General features: G+C 41.0%; 1 protein-coding gene across 1 annotated transcript; it reads left to right on the forward strand.

The window, feature by feature from the left end:
• The first annotated feature begins 1243 nt into the window (after positions 1-1243).
• LOC143114495 (uncharacterized) lies at positions 1244-7673 on the forward strand. The gene is made up of 6 exons (XM_076276126.1): positions 1244-1554; positions 3652-3767; positions 4655-5704; positions 5843-6001; positions 6634-6729; positions 6867-7673. Exons 2-6 carry the CDS (start codon positions 3765-3767, stop codon positions 7164-7166), a joined length of 1608 nt encoding a protein of 535 aa, XP_076132241.1. The 5' UTR covers positions 1244-1554; positions 3652-3764; the 3' UTR covers positions 7167-7673.
• The last annotated feature ends 11439 nt before the right edge of the window (positions 7674-19112 follow it).

The raw sequence follows: 19112 nt of genomic DNA on the forward strand, positions 1-19112 counted from the left end.
ACTCAAACAAATAAGGCTTGTAAACAAGAGCTGGCAAAAGGGCATTATGACAAGTAAAGATCAATGCTCTTAAAGTGACAGTGCACCATTTATAAGTAAAACAGCATTTCTTCAGAAATTAATGTTTAAAAATACACAGTAATGGTCTGTAAACTAGATGTACCGCAGAGCGGTACAAAATATGACCGCCGCCCAGTCCAGCACATTTTTTCCACAAAAAGAAATCACGCTGAAAGGCCTATATGATTTTAACTCTCTCCCTAAATTGCATTATCCACACTCAATTCTCACTGGTATCTGCTAGACAACAAGTACCAAAACATGATTAGTTCATAGATTTCACATGTAAAATGAATTTTATACAACCCCACCTCCATCTTGCCTGTTCATAATTCTGAGAAATTCTTGAATGTTTGTGTTATGTTTATGTTATGTGTGTGGGTGTGTGTGTGTGTGAGTGTGTGTGGGTGTGTGTGTGTGTGTGTGCGTGCTTGTGTGTGTGCCTGCGTATGTGCCCGTACATACACTGTAAAAACGACAACTCAAAATTGTTCACCTTACTAAGATTTTTGCATTCACTGACAATAAAATTGCCAGTTGGAACTTGAACTGTCTGTTGTGAGCCACTTGAACTCACTTTCAGAAGTTTCTGATGAAAAGTTCATCTTAATTGATAAATTAAGTTGATTTTACTTTGAAGTTGTAGTTGACACCCAGTCAGAGTGAGGTCAACTTATCTGCGCATGCTCATTTCAAATTTGTCATGGCAACTGGCTGCGACGGGGTTTCCAAGGATTTTCCCAGGAGCTCCCTTCGAAAGTTTGAAAGTTTGCATCCGCCATCTTTTCACTTTGCTGGCGGTAACTTTCCCTGACGTCTCGTCGAAGAGAAGACAAATGTTCCTTCTAACGGGTAAGGTAATCATGCATTTCTATATGCATTTTATATTTGTATTATATTTCATTGCGGGAAACAAAATCGATAAATCATAACCAGGCGAGGCGTTTATGACAATACAAATGCCCCCACTAGCTAATCGGTTAGCTTATTTTGAACAGCTAAGCTCAATATAATTATTGTCCACATATTAATTGAAAAATGTGTGTTGCCGTTATGTTTGTTACACTCGATGAATGATGGTGTTGCTTTATGCACGTCTGCTTTGCTCATTGACATAAAAACGAAGCACCGGCGGTGGTTATAGTTTACATTGCTGCTCGTGACCATGCGCTGCAACCAGGGTAGTTTAAGGTAACGTTAGCTCTAACGTGCTATAACTGTGATGCAAAACTTCGGTTTGATACGGTAATTAACTAGATAGATCTAGCTTCTAGCATGCGACCTTTGTGTGTTTAGCTCTGAAGCTCAACAGCATTAACGTGAACGGTTGCGAAGTATGTCGCTGTGTTCATTTTCTCCTCTTATTTTTGTCCTAGGTTTTCTATGAAGTGTTACTTCTGCAGCTTTGCCAGCGCCAGTCAAGAGCGTCTGCTCAGGCACCATCGACTCAGGCACGGAAGAGGAGCTTACTGGCCGTGTGTTTACAGTGACTGTGTATGTACTTTTAAAACACCTGGCGCCTTAAAGTCACATTTGACTAGATCACATTGTAGGACAGCCAAAATACAAGAGAAATTCACCTTTTTTTGTAATCTATGTGAATTCCGGGAAATCTGCACACAGCAGTCTTTCTTCACTCACCTTGGGCGCCATTTAAAAAAACATGAGACTGTGTGTTGCCCCTTCTTGAGATGTAGTTTTAAAACAAACAATCTAAAGACTTTTAGTTCACACAAAAGTAGGAAACACAAGCATGGTGATATCAGAACCTGTTTAAGAGCAGACTTAGAAAATGAGCCTATTGAGACAGATGCCTCTGACCATGATGCCTCTGACCATTAATGACATTTTACATCTTTCAAAATCCCACTCTCAACAAGGTATCAAAGCAGTGCTTGCAGAACACGGCATTGAATTAGATGATAGTGTTCTCAATAAGATTAATGATGCTGTCTTGGAAACAAATCCATTAATTGTGAGCACTGAAGGAAAGGGTGCATTGGCCACTGATCACAGGAGGAATCTTTTTTTTAAAGAGAAGTTCCCTGTAATTCAGCCTACTGAGTATACATATAAAAGAACCCATAAACAAACATTTGTTTATGTTTCAATCATCCAGGTTCTTGAAACTTTGTTGAGACAGCCAGATTTTGTGGAGAAGTTGGTGTTTAGTCAGGGGGACAACCCAGGTCAATTTTGCTCTTTTCGAGACGGACAGTACTACAAAGACAATGGTCTTCTGGGTGTGCAAGATGCAAGTATCTCTGTAGGACTTTACATAGATGACCTGGAACTATGTAATCCTTTGGGATCTTCAAGAAAAATCCATAAAATGACAGCTGTTTATTGGATTTTGTTGAATTTACCAAGCAAGTTTCGCTCTACTCTCCCCCTAATTCAACTGGCTTGTCTTGGAAAAACTGTCGATGTCAGACAATTTGGGTATGATGCCTTTCTTTATCCTTTGATTAAGGATCTTGGATTTCTTGAAAAGTCAGGAGTGTATATTGAGGCCCTAGATACGTTTGTAAAGGGAACAGTGTTCTGTGTCTGTGCTGATAACCTTGGTGCACATAGCTTAGCAGGTTTTCAGGAAGCTTTCAATGTCGAAAAATTCTGCAGATTTTGTTGCATCAGTCGAGACCAAATTGGAAATTGTGAGCCAAGGAACTTTCCACTAAGAACTGAGACACAACATGATTCTTTTGTGGAACAACTCAAGTTGAGTGATAAGCCTAAGCCATGTGTGAATGGGGTTAAATCATCCTGTGCTTTAAGTAAGTTGTCTTTCTTCCACCCAGTTACTGGATTTCCCCCTGATCTTTTGCATGATCTATTTGAAGGTGTTGTCGCAGTGGAGTTAGGTTTGTGTTTGAAAGAATTGATTAGAAAAGGTTTCATTACATTCGATGGACTGAATAACCGCATAAAACAGTTTCCATATAAATTCTCTGATTTGGTCAACAAGCCACAGCCAATTACAAAGACGAGCCTTGCATCTGGAAAGGTAAACGGTAACGGACATGAAAACTGGGCACTTTTACGTTTGCTACCTCTTTTGATCGGGAACTATATACCTGAACAAGAGCCGTCATGGGAAATTTTAATGGACCTTAAAGAGATTGTGGAGATTTCGGTGTCTACTACGTTATCAGAGGGAACATTACGTTACTTAGGGAATAAATTGTCTGACCATCGACAGTTACTCACTGGCACCTTTCCTGAATTTAAGTTGAAACCAAAGCATCACTTCATTGATCACTATGTGCATCTCACAGCCAAAATTGCATGTTGGTAGTGTAGATAGAGTGAAAATATCATCTTTAGATGAAAAGCTCAGGACAGTACTAGAAAAGAAGTACCCAAATAAAGATGATGTGTCTCTTGCCAAAGAAGTACATTTGTATGGGACCCAGTATGTGAGGGGCATGATAGTGTCTGCGGGTGAATGCAGTGGACTGCCAGAATTCTTTAGAATACTACACATATTGGTGGACAAGTGGTGGAAAGTGTATTTTGTCACCACAAGGTTATCATCTTGGTAAATGGAACATTATCGGTCTTACCAACTCATTGATAACTGTTACTCAGATTTAGAGATTCTGGATCCCGAGACTTTGAACGATTACCACCCATTGGCTGCATACCAAGTTGCTAGAACTTTGATGGTGACCCCAAGGACTTGGCTACTGCAGTAACTTGAAATGGTAAGCACCTTTCTGTTTGTATGTTTTCATAATTTTATCATGTGTTAATGACTTGTTTTTTAAGTGTTCAAGATACAAGTCATGGCCAAAAGTATTGGCACCCCTCCGGATGTGTTGGTTTTCGAGCAAACCTCACAAACTTTTGAAGGTGTTTTTATAAAATAACCAAACCAGGATATTTTCAATAGCTCAACAGAACTGAAACAACAATTGGTTGCCTCAAATTCAACACAAAATATCACCAAAATGCTGTGGGAAGTGAATACTGCACGGTCAAAAGTATTGGCACTCTCAATTGTGTCTTTGCAGTGTCTTTTGCAGTGATAAAAGCACACTTTTTATTGTTAAAATCTAAAGCTAAGGTTATGGGTAGTCAGACGTCAGCTGTGGTAGCATTCCTGAGAAGTATAAGCCCATAAAGGATAATAAACTTGATTCTACTTGAAGAAAACTTCATACTGTTCATATAAACCAACAGAGATGTATAGTGAGTAAACTGGAGATTTTTGTCCATTAGAAATGGGCTTACATTTCTCAGGAGTGCTACCACAGCTGATGTCTGACTACCCATAACCTTAGCACTTGATTTTAACAATGCAAAGTGTGCTTTTATCACTGCAAAAGACACTTGTCACGTTGTGAAACGTGCCAATACTTTTGACTGTGCAGTATTCACTTCCCGCAGTATTTTGGTGATATTTTGTGTTACATTTGGGGAATTTGGGTTGAATTGAGCTGTTGTTATTTTATCAAAAAACCTTCAAAAGTGTGCGAATTGAGCTTAAAAACCAACACTACTTGAGAGGCGCCAATACTTTTGGCCATGACTGTATATGGTTTCAGTTTAAAGTGTCATGCAAATATCTGTTCTTCTTTTGTCCTCACAGGCTTTGTTGCTTCTGGTCCACATAAATCCCAAACTCGTCCGTAAGATTCGGCTGACCAAAGCTCCTGAAACTTTAGAGGAACTGTACAATGAACTGCGTCAAAAACTTGAACTTGTAGGTGAATTCTGTATACAGTATGAAGACTCAGACTTTGGCCAGGCAGTTTGCAACCTGATTGACATAGCAGAGTTACCTTCAGAAAAGGCTGTCTTGCATATTCTGTGGAGCAATGAGGACATGCCATCACCACCACCTCCAACACCAACTCGGTCATCCTCCATCTCTTCCCTTGACACAGCCAGCATTGGATCTCCAGACTCAATCCACAGCTTATCTTCAGTTGTGCGGACATATAGGAGGAACGTTTCACAGTGGCCCACTCCGTTCCCGATACCATCATTCTCATATGATGTTGAACTGATACTCCGCAAGGGGAATGAAACGTTTGAAATATTAGGGAAGGGTTTACATGTAACCAGAGATGTGAAAACGGAGATTCTGGACAAGTTGGCACAAGAAATATTTACTGTGAAAGCCTACCCTGACAAACATGAGTTCGAGTCTGTTGCTGCTGAACTTGTCAACAAACATCCCTGCCTCAAAGAGCCTGGTGGTGGTACTGGATATGCGGGATGGACAATCAGCATAAAGTACAAGATTGGGAACTACAGATCAAAACTACGTCAAGCTGGATGTAATGAGGTTGGTGTCAACAGGAGAACAAGGGAGGTGGCGGATGATCATGGTGTCAACAGGCGAAGAAGAGATGATGATGGGGATGGTGGTCCGGAGGGAAGGTTTTCTTTGAAAAAACCAAAGCGAGGTGAGGTCAACCATGTACCAGATCATCCTGAAAGCTACACTGAGGATGACTTGGAAGACCTGAGGTCTTCCCTGGTTGAAGCCATGAAGAAGAAAAACAAGGACATGGAGTTCATCAGCCAGAAGATGGACATCACATTCTCCTTTAGGAGAATGGAGATTGTAGAGATGGAACCCATGGTCTCAGAGGTTCTGGAGAGGTGGCCCGGTCTATTTCTTGAAGAACAGGTAAGGCATCTTTTTTTTCTTGAATTTGGTGCATTTGTTTACATTTGTGTTATGGCTTTTTCATAATAGTGTTTGAAGGTTAATTTGTATCATGGCTGAGAGTTTGCAGTGTATTTGTAATGCATTTGTTTCATTCAGATTTGTCAAGAGTTCACTCGTGTGACCACCAAGGACCTGATGGGAACATTTAAAACTGCCCTTGAGATGTTCACCCCTCGTCTGCTGAAATTGTATCGTGCCAGGAAGGGCGCCTTTAGTCGAGAGATGGAAACCCTTTTGGAAATGCTTGACAAACAGGTTATTATATTGACTACAAGGCCTTTTGTTCAGTTTGTCCACTAATATTTAAACCATTAATCAAGAAGAATTATTTTTTTGCATCAGCTACATTGGTGAGAGAGTTCCATCTTGATTGACTATTTAATACAGTAATATTTAAAGGATTAGTTCACTGTTTTGCACTTTGAACCCCCTTTCTGGGTTGATGAAAGAGTGTTTGACACCGAAATTTTGACTTTTGGTCCAGTCTCGAGCTTTTGGCTGATTTAGAATCGGCCATGCCATGCTTCAGAATGGCTAGCTACGGGCATTCACAAACCTGTCCTTAAATCAACCCTAAACGTTTGTTTTCGAAGATGTGCAACTCACCGAGTGGTTAGTGTTGTTTGTTGAGTGTTCGTCAAACACTTTATTTCATCCAAGACAACCCAGAAAGGGGGCTCAAAATGCAAAATAGTGAACTTATCCTTAAAAGACAAAAAGAAACACTAACAAACTAACAGAGCCTGCAAATATTTTATCTGCCTTCATGCACAATTGTAGAGATGGGAATACAAATGGAACAAGTACAAGCACAAGTGAACATGCACAAGTACATTTCACAGAGCTAAACAAAAGTATTTGTTTGTCTTTATATTCTTCCAAAACAGACATCTGACATCACAAGTCATCGCAGACAGGCAGCTGTGGAAGGTCTTCCCATATTTCTGCGGGAGAATACTGAGAAGCTTTTCTCTAGATGCCAGGTGAGTGCAGCTTGGAAGATCTTCAGCTTTTAGTAATGTGTTATATAGCAAAGAAGAGGCCATACAGAAATAGACATCACACTTTATTGACTAGTTTTCTACAGGACATTATTTCAGTGGTGTTTTTGTTTTGTCAGGCAACTGATGTAGATGACGAGCAGACGAAAGGCATCAAGATGGGTGTCCTCACAGTGCTTGATGATGATGACGCAGTCATTAATATTGCCCTCGTGTTGGAGGAAACCATTGTCCTGAAAGATATCCCAGACACCCCGACTGCGCTTGCGTATCTTTTTGGCCTGCTTTATGCCCTCAACATGGAGTTCCCAAAAGACATCAGGTATACCTTTGAAACTATCCAGCACATTTTCATGGAAATGTCCACCAATTGCTCACAGCGTGTCCGGAGCTTCAAGACCAAGCTGTTAAACCAGTGATTCATTTTCCATGGGGAAGATTTCTTTTATCATGTTTGTTCATTTATTATGTTTGGATATTTTGTAAGTCTTCACAGACCACCGTATAGTTTTTATGTTCCTTTTGATTTCCCCAACTTATTGACGTGCCTTATTTGCTCTGGACACAAGAGATTTATTTTGACTAAAAACAAATATTTTATTTGTAGCTGTCATAACTGTCAAGAGACTTCGGTATTGTTCAGTAGAAGCTGTGTTTCACCATTACTGTTAAAGCCTGCATGTTTGCATTTTTGGCTATGTTTAAAGTGAGGTTCAGATAATATGCCATTTTCCGCTGTGGATTTACACACTTGTGAATACTTAGGCACTTAACTGTTTACCTGTCATCTTTGGCAATATTGCATTATTTGTAAGGTCTCAACAGGAGTCGGAAAGTAAAAAAAAAAAAAAACTGCCCATATACTGAAACCTGATTTGCTTTGGGCATAAGATTACTTGTTTACATTGTGGAATTGTAAAGCTGTTTCTGCCAAAGTGATTCAAATAAACATGCATAAATTAACTGGTTTACTGTCAGTGGATGATTTAATGTGGGGGGTAATTTAAACTCAAAATAGTAAGTTATTACAGGGGATGGTAATCTGAACTTAAAATAGTAAGTTTTTACAGACTTGAAAGTTCCAGTAACTTGAATTAAAAAAACTTAGTTGGCAGAACTTGAAAAACTTAGCTGACACAACTTAATAATTGTAGTTCTTCAAAACGTAAAAAATTAAGTTGATGCCTTCAACTCAAAAATTCTGTGCAGTCGGTTGCCTTGAAATTTTGAGTTGAACTAACGTTTTCTTTTTTACAGTGTATGTCTACTGTGTGAGTATGTGTCATACGTATGATTACTGTGAATGTATGTGTGTGTGTGTGTGTGTGTATCTGTTTGTACACATGTGTGCACATGAAATGGGTTAACATGACCCCTGGAGGCAAAAATACGGAAAAAAAATGGTCATCCTAGGCCCTACAGTTCTCAAGATATTCACAGAGAACTGTGTCTGCCCTACCCTCCTTTCGGGGGGTCCAGTCCAGCGGGGGGGCTACAGATCAAAAAAAAAATGACGGTTCCATGCTATCCATGTGGGGGTACATGCCCACCAAGTTTTGTGTACCCCGGTCTTTCAGTGTCCCGGGACTCATTGACGGAAATTTGGGCATGCGAAAAAGAAAAAGAAAAAAAAAAAAAGAAAAAAAATCTGACTAAACCTATATGACCGCCGCTTCGCTGCGCGGCAGTCATAATAATAGGCCTTTTATTTTACTTTAGGTGTTTGAGTTATCATTTAAATGTCACTCACTCAAAGCCACTCACTTAGGGCACCGAAATGGCCAGCAGGCCACCATCTTGACATGTCTTTATTAAAGGAACCGTATGTAAAAATTGTATTTCAATTAATCATAAAATTGCCCTGATATGTCACTAGACATTAAGACATCATGTTCATTTCAAATACTTATATCACTGACAACAGTAGTCTGGCCAGGATATTGTCATTTAAAAAGTGAAGTTGCAGCCCTCAACTGATGTTGATGTTGTCATGTTGTGTTTTGGCCTAATGCGCCACCCTCCACCTATCTACTAATCACAAAGTCAGTAGTGTTTCGTCATCCGGTTGCCAACTCTGCCAGTCAGAGGGGAGGGGAAGGGGATACACCGCTCTACAGTAATTTGAAAGTGATTGTAGTAACCGTTTTGGCCACAATCTTACATACGGTTCCTTTAAGCTTTGATTTACAATATAGTAGGCTCTCTATTGATTTTAATGAGTAGGCCTAGGCCTTAAAGTTACAGTATTTCTATCACAATTTGACAGACTTTGACCTTTTGTCGGTTTTTAACATTCTGACTATGATTGTTCCTTGTATTGCATTATGAGCACTGCGCCTATTGCATTCTACTGTTGCCTTAAGCCTAGCTCAGTCATTATGCTATACCACATCTCCCTCCATTGGAAGAGCAAGCTGCATTGAGCGTAATAAATTGCATTTAGAATGGCAAATCCATATTTCTAGATATTTTGGTGAAAGTAACTTAAAAGTAATGCAATAGTAGTGTAATGCCTTACAATTCAGAGACAGTAATATTATAATGTAACATATTACTTTTAAATGACAGTAATAAGTAATGCATAGTACATTACGATTTTGAAGTAACTTGCCCAACACTGATGGTAAGGTGCTCTATGAGAGTGAGTGTCATGGTGATGGTGCAAATAAGTCCAACAGTGCAAGAATAAAGTCTAGAGACCATATACCCCTCCCTTATTAATATTCCCATGTGTGTGTGTGTGTGTGGGTGGGTGTATCAAAGTGCATATGGAGCATCCCATCACTTCCCTTCTTGTCATGTCCCTATGATTCTAAGCAACAGTATGGGCATGTGTGTGGGATGATAGAGTTTCCTTAGCTCATAGCTCATGTGTGTGGCATGATAGAGTTCCCCTAGCTTGTGTGTGGCATGATAGAGTTCCCTTAGCTCATGTGTGTTCCGTCATTGAGTTCCCATAGGAACCCTTAGATCACGTGTGTGGCATCATAGAGTTCCCTTAGCTCATGTGTGTTCCATGATTGAGTTCCCATAGGAACCCTTACCGCACGTGTGTTGCATGATTAAGTTCCCATAGGAACCCTTAGCTCACGTGTGTGGCATGATAGAGTTCCCATAGGGACCCTTAGCTCATGTGTGTGGCATGATAAGAGTTCCCTTAGCTCACGTGTGCTGCATGATAGAGTTCCCATAGGTACCCTTAGCTCATGTGTGTGGCATGATAAGAGTTCCCATAGTGACCCTTAGCTCATGTGTGTGGCATGATAGAGTTCCCATAGTGACTCTTAGCTCATGTGTCTGGCATGATAAAGAGTTCCCATAGGGACCCTTAGCTCATGTGTGTGGCATGATACCCATAGGGACCCTTAGCTCATGTGTGTGGCACAATATTGCACTACCAGTGCAACAGAAGTGGACAGGTGTCAGTTTAAACACATAGCCCTACACAAACCCTCCTTCAAACACTCAGCCTTTTTACAACCCATTCAAACACACACACATGCCCGCATCTACCACTGAGTACACTGAGGTTAAGTGCTCAGCGTGTTTCTCTTCAGGTCTCCTTTCATTAATTAAGTTCAATAGAACTGACTAGACCGAGGCCACTGCAACCTCAGCATCACATGACACAGCTGCAGATACAAACTGACTGGCTGACAATCTGTCTCAAAAGGAGAGCACAGTAATGTTAGATGTTCTATTTTTACATCCAACACACCATAGAGTCTTACAGCTCACATAAACTTCAGTCCAATATACATTAACTATTAGGTTATTTGACCGTTTTTTTGACATTTGTCATGTTAATTTCTGTCTGATGTGGTGTCTATTCACCTGAATAAAAATCAGTGAGAGGCTAAAAAAACAAAGTAACGTTTGTACAGCTAACAGATGTGGAACTACAGACAAAGAGCAAGAGAGGTGAGAAAAAAAGGTGACGAAGTAGCCCATGGATACAGTAGAGCTGCTGCCCAGAATGAACCTATGGATCAGAACACACTACAGTCTCGTGCTAGAATGTAGGCGATGCAGCATACGAACCTATGGATCAGAACAAACTACAGTCTCGTGCTAGAATGTAGGCGATGCAGCATACGAACCTACAGTATGGATCAGAACACACTACAGTCTCGTGCTAGAATGTAGGCGATGCAGCATACGAACCTACAGTATGGATCAGAACACACTACAGTCTCGTGCTAGAATGTAGGCGATGCAGCATACGAACCTACAGTATGGATCAGAACACACTACAGTCTCGTGCTAGAATGTAGGCGATGCAGCATACAAACCTATGCATCAGAACTTACTACAGTCTCGTGCTAGAATGTAATGTAGGCGACGCAGCTAACCTATACTGACTGATTAGTCACTGACTAATGGTATGTTGGATGGATAATTAATGTTATGATGTATTGGTTGTCTTTTTCATAAGCATGATCCTAACATAACATTTTGTCAAATAATATCAATTATGGATACAGTGAACAATTATTTAGACTTATTTAGTCATTTTAGAACTTGAACAGTGCAGAGAAAAGGATTTAGAAATAGAAATTACTCAGTCCCAACACACACACACACACACACACCCAGGAAAGAGAAAATGATAGGAGAGATAGAAACGACCCAGTCCCACTCCCAACACACACACGCACTTCAGGGACGGAATCCTGTTAGAACATGAAAATGGCTGGTAGATTTCGGACACAAAATAATTACTATTGAGTGGGTGGTGAATATAACCATTTGTCTGTTAGTGGCTGGTAGATGTTCACATTCTTTCTATCCCTGACACACACGCACACAGCTCGCTTGCTTTGAAGCTTTGATGTAGCGGAAATCCGGGGTGGTTGTAATTGAAAAAAGTGTGCACACAAACTATAATCAATGCAGACTAGGTTACAGTTCAACACTTCACATCCCCGTTAGCTAGGTTTTTGTCATACAGAAACATACACACACACACGCACACACAACTAAACGTATTGTTAATCAATGTAGCACTGGGGAGCGGGGCGGCCTGGCCGCTTTTGACCTTGCTATTTGAAAACTCCTGACTACAGCCCTGCACACACACACACTGCACAGACATCATTTGTCACAGCGGCTGAGACTACCTGTCTTGATCATTCTCCTTCTGAAACTTTTCTTCTCTTTCACAACTCTCTTCTCTCCCTCCCTCTTCATCACTCCTCTTCGCCCCCCTCTCCGTGATTGATATGATGAGGAAATTATAACGTTTCTGCTAATCTCGATTACATCAATTACCTCCCGAGGCGATTAACTGCTAATAAATGTTTCACAGGTGAGAGCGAAGCTCCACCTTTATGAAATATTCAGTGCTTAATTGCCTTTTCAGGATGATTAATCGAGGTGTAATTAACCAACAGTTATCTTGTTAAGCTGTCTGCATGGCAGCACAATTAAAAGGCTGTGGGGGGATGAGGGGGCACCTTCATGTATGGAGGAGATCTAGAGCCCCAACTCAACTTCAGTCCTCCAGCCCCCGGCAGGATTCAGATTATCCTGAGGTCACATGTCTGTCCCCACCCATAGCCAGCTGGCTCAGTTTGCATGTTTGTGTGTCTGTGAATGTTTTTGTGGCAGTGTGTGTGTTTGTCTCTGAATGTGTGTGAGCGTGAGCGTGTCTGATAAACGGAAACACTGGCAGGTGTGTATAGACCCTTATAACAAGAAAAACAAAACAATGCTTGAACGTTCTATTTTGTTCCCAATCTACTACCGCTTCATTAAGGGTGCGTTCGTAAATTCAATTTGACGCTCTGAAAAATAGAATACGCTCTGAAGTTCGAAAAAGACGAACATTCCAACTCCCTGTGAATTTACGAACGGTTATTGTTACGTTTGCAATATGGACGCCACTACAGCACTTGTGAAACAGGGTTTATGTATTATTCAGAACTCAATTCCACTGATGCAAGAGCTTCTTGACAGTGATGATGAAGAACACTATGTGAGCAATTATTTCAACCTACTAAATAATGTTGTTAAGCAACGGTTAGCTTGTAATGTCAACTCACAAATGTTCTAGCACTAGCACTAAAATACTAGCCTGTTAACGTTACAATGCTACAATCTAACGTTCTTCTCGTTATACTCTCTCAACCTACTGTTTTGCGCTTTCCCATTCTTGTAGACTAGGCTACTACCTTCATTCCTTTCAACCGTCCCGTTTTTTTTCCGGGTTTCCCCCACGTAGCCTATTTTAACTTTTCTCACTGTCTTCTAGGCTAGGCTTTACTAGGCTATTAACCTGTAAATATCCCATATTTGAATACTCTCATAACATTAGTCCTACCACTGAGTCAGTCTCTGTGCTGTTGTCCTGTTACCTCCTTGCCCTTCCAGCGAAAACAGAATCTGATGTTTTCAAAGCATTGTTTTGCTTGCTTGAAGGCAACATTAAAGTGAAGTATTTTGTGTGTGACTCCCTAACTTGTTGTGCAGGAACCCGATTTTCAAGAAGACATGGCATCACACATCACTAATCAAGGAGTTGGGCGCCCATCTCTCCCAGCTCCTAAACAGCTCTTAAGTGCGCTGTAGGTGCGGGATCATCCCTATGTTCCTCGGGTCCTATGTTCCCCGCTCGGGGTTAGGGTTAGGATTATGATTAGGGTTAGGGTTTTAAAAAAGGGTCCTATGTTCCCCGGTCCCATACAAAGCGGGGAACATAGGACCCGGGAACATAGGTACGCTCCCGTAGGTGCAACCAGGACGCATTCAGGTGATAAGAACAACAGTAATAGTAACTAGATGTACCGCAGAGCGGTACAAAATATGACCGCCGCCCAGTCCAGCACATTTTTTCCACAAAAATAAATCACGCTGAAAGGCCTATATGATTCTAACTGTCTCACTAAATTGCATTATCCACACTCAATTCTCACTGGTATCTGCTAGACAACAAGTACCAAAACATGATTAGTGCATAGATTTCACATGTAAAATTCATTTTATACAACCCCACCTCCATCTTGCCTGTTTATAATTCTGAGAAATTCTTGAATTGTGTGCATGTACATGTTTATGTTATGTGTGTGGGTGTGTGTGTATGTGTGTGTGTGTGTGTGTGCGTGCTTGTGTGTTTGTGCATGTGCATCTTGCCTGTTCATAATTCTGAGAAATTCTTGAATTGTGTGCATGTGTACGTGTACACGTTTATGTTAATGTGTGTGGGTGTGCGTGTGTGTGTGTGCGTGCTTGTGTGTTTGCCTGCGTATGTGTGTTTGTGCATGTGCATGTATGCGTACATATGTCTACTGTGTGAGTATGTGTCATACGTATGATTACTGTGAATGTATGTGTGTGCGTGTGTATCTGTTTATGCACATGTGTGCACATGGAATGGGTTAACAGGACCCCTGGAGGCAAACATACGGAAAAAATTGGTCATCCTAGGCCCTACGGTTCTCAAGATATTCACAGAAAACTGTGTCTGCCCTACCCTCCTTTCGGGGGTCCAGTACAGCGGGGGGGCTACAGATCAAAACGAAAAATGACGGTTCCATGCTATCCATGTGGGGTTACATGCCCACCAAGTTTCGTGTACCCCGGTCTTTCAGTGTCCCGGGAATCCTTGTTGGTGTACGGTCACTAAATGTACACATAAATTATTTTATTGTAAGGCCCCCCATGAACGAAAGTTCACAAAACTTGACATGCTTTTGGAGGGTGTCATAATGATCCTACACTTTCAATTTCGTGCAGTTTTGACCATGTCAGCCAGAGATATTGTGATGAAAACACTTAATTTTTTGCTTTTTAATTTTTAACTAGGTGGCGCTATACATGAAATAAGTAGTAATGGGATGGGTTGACATGCCCCCTTAAGACCAACATACTAAAAAAAGGTGGACCTCCTAGGCCCTACGGTTCTCGAGATATTCACAGAAAACTGTCTCCGGCCACCTACAGGCCAGTTGGTGTATAGTAACATAAATTAATTTATTGTGTGGCCCCCCATCAACGGAATTCCACGAAACTTGGCGTGCATTCAGAGGGTGTCATAATGATCCTACACTTCCAATTTCGTGCAGTTTTGACTATGTTAGGTCACAGATACCTGCAATTACAACACCTCATTTTTACTTTTTTGTGTTTAACTAGGTGGCGCTATACATGAAATGAGTGGTTATGGAATGGGTTGACATGGCCCCTTGAGATCAACATACAAAAAAAAAAATGGTCCTCCTAAACCTTACGGTTCTCGAGATATTCACAGAAAACTGTGTCTGCCCTACCCTCCTGGGTGCAGTCCAGCGGGGGGGCTACAGATCAAAACGAAAAACGATGGTTCCATGCTATCCATATGGGGTTACATGCCCACCAAGTTTCGTCTACCCTGGTCTTTCAGTGTCCCGGGAATCATTGACGGAAATTTGGACATGCGAAAAAGAAAAAAAAAAAAATCTGACTAAACCTATATGACATAATAATGATGAGGATACAGTGAGACATTATACGTAGAGCACTGGTAGCAATAGTTCTACACGTGTAATTAATAATGATAATACTAATTCCCCAGGCCACTGTATTTTTTCTTTGCAAATCTATCAGTGACCGATTTGATGTGTCGAAGTCTACTGTGGAGGACTGTTTTCAGAGGATTATTTGGGTTGTGTCCGGTCTGGCACAATCAATCTGGTTGTGTCATTGTCTGGCCATCTGAGGCTAAAATACAAGAAATTAGCCGAGCATTCTCAATTGTTGCAGGTTTGCCTGGGGTAGTACGTGCGGTTGATGGCACACATATTCCCGTTTAAGGAACACACCACCCAAAATCAGAAGTAATATATGTTCTTACCTTAACTTTCACAAGTTGAGTCATACCTCACCCGCGCCGGTAGGTGCACTCAAACACTCTGTCGCTCGGCGCGAATGTGTTAGCATGTTGCTATGCTAGCGGGCTCTGCCGTGGCCGTAGAGAGAGGAACATAGCAGTAATCAAACACCTCCACATTTTCCCTACTTAAATACAGTTGCAACACAACGGATGGTGGGCGGGTGCGGTTTTGAAAATTGGTCAACAAACTTTGGTGCTGATGGATGGCTGATGGATGATAAGTTTTGCTATGCAGTTATGGTTGAAATAATAGCCCATCAGCGCATCTCTAGTGTGTGTGCCTCTCTCTCGCTCAGAGGGGAGGGAGAGGCTGAAGGTCGATCCAGCATGGATTCTAAACTCTGTGGTGGATAGGATCTACAATTAGGTGTTAATAATATTACCACGCTAGGTCGAAGTACTCCCAAGTGCTATTGCGCCACACATTGTAGTTCTCCTGTTTATTCGCTTGGAAAATCGCCATGTTTCATGTTGTTTGACGTACACATTTTTATCAACTACTCGTGCAACTGTATTTAAGTAGGGAAAATGTGGAGGTGTTTGATTACTGCTATGTTCCTCTCTCTACGGGCACGGCAGAGCCCGCTAGCATAGCAACATGCTAACACATTCGCGCCGCGCGACAGAGCGTTTGAGTGCACCTACCGGCGCGGGAGAGGTATGACTCAACTCGTGAAAGTTAAGGTAAGAACATATATTACTACTGATTTTGGGTGGCGTGTTCCTTTACGGCCCCTAACGAGTACCCAGAAACCTATATCAATAGAAAAAGTTCAAACGCAGTGCAGCTGCAAGCGGTTTGTTTCCATGACATGCTGTTCAGCAGGATCTGTCCATAATGCAAGAGTGTATAATTTGTCAGACCTTCATACCAGTACTATAGCGGACCCTAGGAAGCTTTTTCCAAATGATAGACACATCCTAGGCCAGTGGTTCTCAAATGGGGCTACGTAAAGGCACTCCAGGGGGTACGTGAGATTTTAACCCTTAGAAGCCGATTGATGCAAAGTGTGTCAAAAAACACACCCTTTATTCTCTGATACATTGCTCCGCAACTGTTCATCGCAGCGAGATGAAACCTCTATTGCGTGACAGAGCAGAAGTGGGGCTTTCCAACGAGACCACGCACTTGTCTGTACGTTAAAGTATGAAAATACCATCAATCATTATGTTAAGCCCACCAAACGACTCTATACACGATTTCAGTGTCCTGATTAAGTTTCGATTTCTTCAGCTCACAAGCCAACGGAGAGTTGCTAGACTAGCCCTGGCAGCAAATTACATTTGCTGCCGCTAGGGGCGCGTCTAGATTTCTAGGCTAACTAATACATGGAATGATATATAATATGTGTGTGTGGTGCTTACAATGACCAGAATAAATCCTTATGAATAAAGGTAGTAAAAACGCCTTAAAAACAGCTTATGGTTAAAATATACATAGATTTAAAAAGTAGAATCCATGCAAAAATACTTTTAAAACAATTATTTAATAAATATTTCAGGAAAATATAAGTTAATAAAATTATATTTCAGTAGGCTATTCAATTTCATTATCCTAAAAACCCAGAGTCCCCCCCATACCAGGATGTTTCGACCCAACCTGTCACATGCCACCCGCCATCACCTGCAAGCATGCCTTTGGACTCCTGAAAGGGAGATTCAGGAGGCTCAAATATCTTTGACATGTCCTGTACTGACCTGATTCCAATGTGTATTTTGTAATGCTGTGTGCTACACAACATTTGTCTCATGAACAATGACCACCTAGATGGAGCAATGCATGAGAGAAAGACACACAGGACCTCCATTAGATCATCCACATATACCCTCATCCTCTTCCTGTGGCGACACAGAAGCGCAATTATATGGCAGCAGTTCTTGCCCAAGAACTGTGATAACATTGATTAACATTAATACTGTTAAAAATAAAACTAATAGGAGTTATAATAATAATGATAATTATAATAATAATTATAATAGCTTATTGCTGAAATGTATTGTATAATAATAATAATAATAATTCATAAACATACATTTATTACTAAATTCATAAGTAATGCAGTTGACTTTGTACCCTTTCTTTGTCATTTCATTTGCAATCATGTCCCACACAGCTTTCTTCTTGTGTCTTGTTGAAACAAATAGTGGTCTGTGTTGCTCATATAAGGAGATGAGCAACAAAACAGCTTCCTGGCTCCATCTGAAGCCCCCTGCCGCTGGCTGATCCTCTAGATCAGTGGCCACCAAACTACGGCCCGCCACCTTATTTTGGGTGGCCCCCCAAAACATGTCCGTGGTATATAGCATCTGGCCCACAGGGGAGTACGACATCGTCAAACTATAACCTCCGTAATTTCCTCCATTCATTCTGTATGGCGCTACCTAAATTCTATTCAAGTCATATTTCTAGGACTTCCTGGGATAATTATTTCTATTTTTTATTCACTCGTTCAAATGTTCATCCAAATTCACAATTCACAAAGTTCTCATCAGGTGAGTGAAAGTTAGAATGGTGGTCATTCCAGATGTTTTTGCCAGCACTTAATAAAACTATCATTACATAGTTTGAGAACTTTAAATCATGTGTAGGATATTGCTTGTTCACAACTTGAGCTGTGTATGCAAAGACACAGAGTTCAGAGTTCACAAATTTTAAATAAGATATACTTGTTTACCTACCTAGCCTGTCAGTGTGTAGCGTTATCAGATGTGCACTCAGGCTGCTCGCTGCTACATATTCTGCAGATTACAACATCGTTAAGCTAATTGTTATTTTTCGTTTTCTGATGGAAATCCAAAAACCACATTCGAGTATTAATTTCCAAATTCGAATAGTATTGATTTTTTGAATGTTTTATTCATACTATATTCAACTTTAGAAATTCGTTCCATCAGCCCTACCTTACAATCTTAGCCAAGGCAACATTGTGCGGACCCCCTGTAATCTCTGGCGACCCCTAGTGGGGTCCGTGGACCCCAGGTTGGGAACCACTGCTCTAGATAACCTTGCTCAACCTGCTGGGTTGAACCAACTGGTTCTGACCATACCTGTCAATACTCCAGTTTTTCCTGGGTTCTCCCGTATTTCAAGGTCATCTCCCGGCAGCCTCCCGTTTTGTTATTTCTCCTTGAAAACTCCTGTAATTTGCATGGCCGTCAAACTTCATTTTAAAATCATTGATTCATTCATTTTTTCTATTAGACTGACATCTACAAGGTTTCCACTTGCCAGATTGTGTATGAAATACACCCTACACATACACGAACACCGTTTTGTCATAGGCTAAAACCCGGCAACCCAAAACCCAAATATAGTATAACATAGCATTCTCACCTAGTTGTAGGAATTACGTTCGTATTTCAAGTGATAGAATTAAGGGTTGACTTTTGTTTAGTTGACATTATGACATATAAAGTTAAGCTTGCCGAACTTAGTTATACAGTCAACCACGGGCAGCTTGACTGTGACTACTCGTTCATGACACTCCTGTTAGTA

Source organism: Alosa pseudoharengus, unplaced genomic scaffold (assembly GCF_046254945.1).
Source record: "Alosa pseudoharengus isolate Yale_2024_CS ecotype anadromous, Long Island Sound unplaced genomic scaffold, YU_APseudo_1.1 YU_APseudo_1.1_scf_9, whole genome shotgun sequence".
In the NCBI taxonomy this organism is placed as follows: Eukaryota; Metazoa; Chordata; class Actinopteri; order Clupeiformes; family Clupeidae; genus Alosa; species Alosa pseudoharengus.

Bases quoted from the DNA above. Each gene is read 5' to 3' on its own strand.
- LOC143114495 (XM_076276126.1), top strand. The intron at 5,705-5,842 runs GTAAGGCATCTT...TGTTTCATTCAG, and splicing joins GTCTATTTCTTGAAGAACAG to ATTTGTCAAGAGTTCACTCG. The intron at 6,002-6,633 runs GTTATTATATTG...CTTCCAAAACAG, and splicing joins TGGAAATGCTTGACAAACAG to ACATCTGACATCACAAGTCA.